We start from the raw sequence: 2,187 nt of genomic DNA on the forward strand, positions 1-2,187 counted from the left end.
CAATTGTGCTATCAACAACATTGAAAACAAATTTTTCCTTAGAAACAAATTTTCTATTACGTAGTATTTATTTACCCACTGGGAAAATAGGTAAGCACCTTACGAGGTATGCCATGTTTTCTTTCAGTTTTTAGTACCAAAATTGTCATCATGGCCAATGTCATCTACTAGTAAAGCACAAAATGAACACCTCCAACGACACATTACGTTGTCAGTTGCAAAGTAACGTGCAGCCGAAGTTATCTCCAAGCGCCGAACTACTCCGAGCGACTTCTCTGCATTACACGTAACTTACTTTGTAAAGCGGCTCAGAAGTATGTCTGATACCAAATGTACATTCTAAATTCCTACTTACATAAGGCGGCCATGCCTTTGTAAAAGTAAGGGACGTTCGGCAGGGAATTGGTAATGACTGCCAGGTGAAGAGTAAGTTGCTAATAAGGTATTATTACGTGCTCCTAATTCCTACTGGGTTAGTATTACTGTGATCTTGTTTACAGATTTCTTTATCAGTCGGATATAATTTTATTTAAGTTTTTTATTCAAATTAAAAGACACCCTTAAATGACGTCTTTTAAAATCGTTATTTGTTTCATACATTCAAATTTCAGACCCTCCGCATTATTTATTCTGTGATTGCTTTATGCATGTTTGGCTTGGCGATGCTAGTGCAAATTCCCAAGCTGAATGTCTCATTGGATGCGAAGATTGGAGTGCTGGTACTGTGGGCCGCCTACGGCATAATACCGTTGGCGCACTGGACTTATGTGATGGGTGGATTCGACAACGAGTTGGTGCGGGTAAGTTCGCTAAAAATTTTATTAAATCGAAAATACTTACAGTTATACATACATATGTATATACATTCCATAGCTAATGGTGCCACGCATAATTATCATGTACGGCTGGTGTGCTCTCGCCTTCGTCATCTATGCTGCGAAGATACCCGAACGTTGGCTTACCGGTAAAGTGGACTATGTTGGACATTCGCACAATTGGTGGCATCTATTCATTTTGGCTGCTTTCTATCACTGGCACAATACTGGTTGGTATTTGATAAAAACATTAAAAAACAAACTAAAAATTGTTATTTTAATTTTTTTCGCAGGTATTGTGTATGCGGAATATCGTGTGAATAACGGTTGCAGTCTGCCCACATTAACGTAGATCGTTAAATTTTAACTAAATTTTATAGTAATATACATTTTTTCGTTTATGCACAACGCGTGGGCATATCTATGAAAAAAATGAAGTTATTACTTTGTGATTTTTGCCTACAAAGCATTCAGTGAGGCACTAAAACACCGGCTAGTTATCATCGTACCTTCATCCAAACAAAAGCATATGAATTCCTTTGTACTTAGTTTTAATTGAAAATCTAGTTCACTTATCTACTCATTATTTAGTTTTAATGCACATTTGTAAATAATTATATTCGAAATATTTAGAAAAAGAATTTATTAATTGTTTGTGAAAACTTTGTTACTTCTGTGAAAATAGTAAATAAAGTTGTATAGAAAAAGACATTATCTATAAGCGAAATGTCCAAATGTATGTGAGTGTTTTTAATTTAATTTTATAGCCGCATATTGACAAGTTTTCACAATTTTTTTTGTTTTTGTTATATAATTTTAGTTATTTTTTTATAAAAATATAGTAGATTCTTTAACACAAGCCGTGTAAATCCAAGTTTCGAACATTGTGCAATATAAAAAAAAAAAATCAACAAACTTTTGTTAAAATTTCGATCTTTGTAATTAGATTTCTTGGAAAGATTTAAGCATGTAGTTTTGTACACCCAGAAAAAGGTTTAGTTATAATAACCAAGATTTGGTTATAGTGATCAAGTGGCATAGTTGGATATGGCGAAATAAATATATAGTTCACGAAAGTCTGCAATTTACTTAAGACTTCTAGTTGGGATAAATGTATATTTGTTAATAATTACAAAACGACTACCTTGATTGGACAATATTGTTAGTTGAATAAAGTCATTGTTAAGCAAATATAAACAATGCTTTGGTTGATACAAGTTTTCAATTAATTTTGTGAACTTGCTGTAGACTTGAATCAGCTAACCGTTTATTATTGGAAAAAAAGTTTCAGTTTGACACAAATAAAAATTTGCTCGATGTTTGTTGTGTTTACTTTCGTCTTTTATTTGCATATACATATTAAGCATAAAAA

The 2,187-nt window shown here is 32.8% G+C and overlaps 1 protein-coding gene across 1 annotated transcript; it reads left to right on the forward strand.

The window, feature by feature from the left end:
- Nucleotides 1–611: 611 nt before the first annotated feature.
- Nucleotides 612–1,554, forward strand: LOC118751404 (adiponectin receptor protein 2-like; the record flags this gene model as incomplete). The annotated part of the gene is given in 3 exon segments (XM_036486226.1): nt 612–800; nt 874–1,045; nt 1,109–1,554. Coding segments are annotated over 3 exon segments (420 nt in total), but the record flags the coding sequence as incomplete, so codon positions are not given.
- Between the last annotated feature and the right edge of the window lie 633 nt (nt 1,555–2,187).

The sequence above is a fragment of the Rhagoletis pomonella genome, unplaced genomic scaffold (assembly GCF_013731165.1).
Source record: "Rhagoletis pomonella isolate Grant_MI unplaced genomic scaffold, Rhpom_1.0 Rhpom_scaffold_00681, whole genome shotgun sequence".
In the NCBI taxonomy this organism is placed as follows: Eukaryota; Metazoa; Arthropoda; class Insecta; order Diptera; family Tephritidae; genus Rhagoletis; species Rhagoletis pomonella.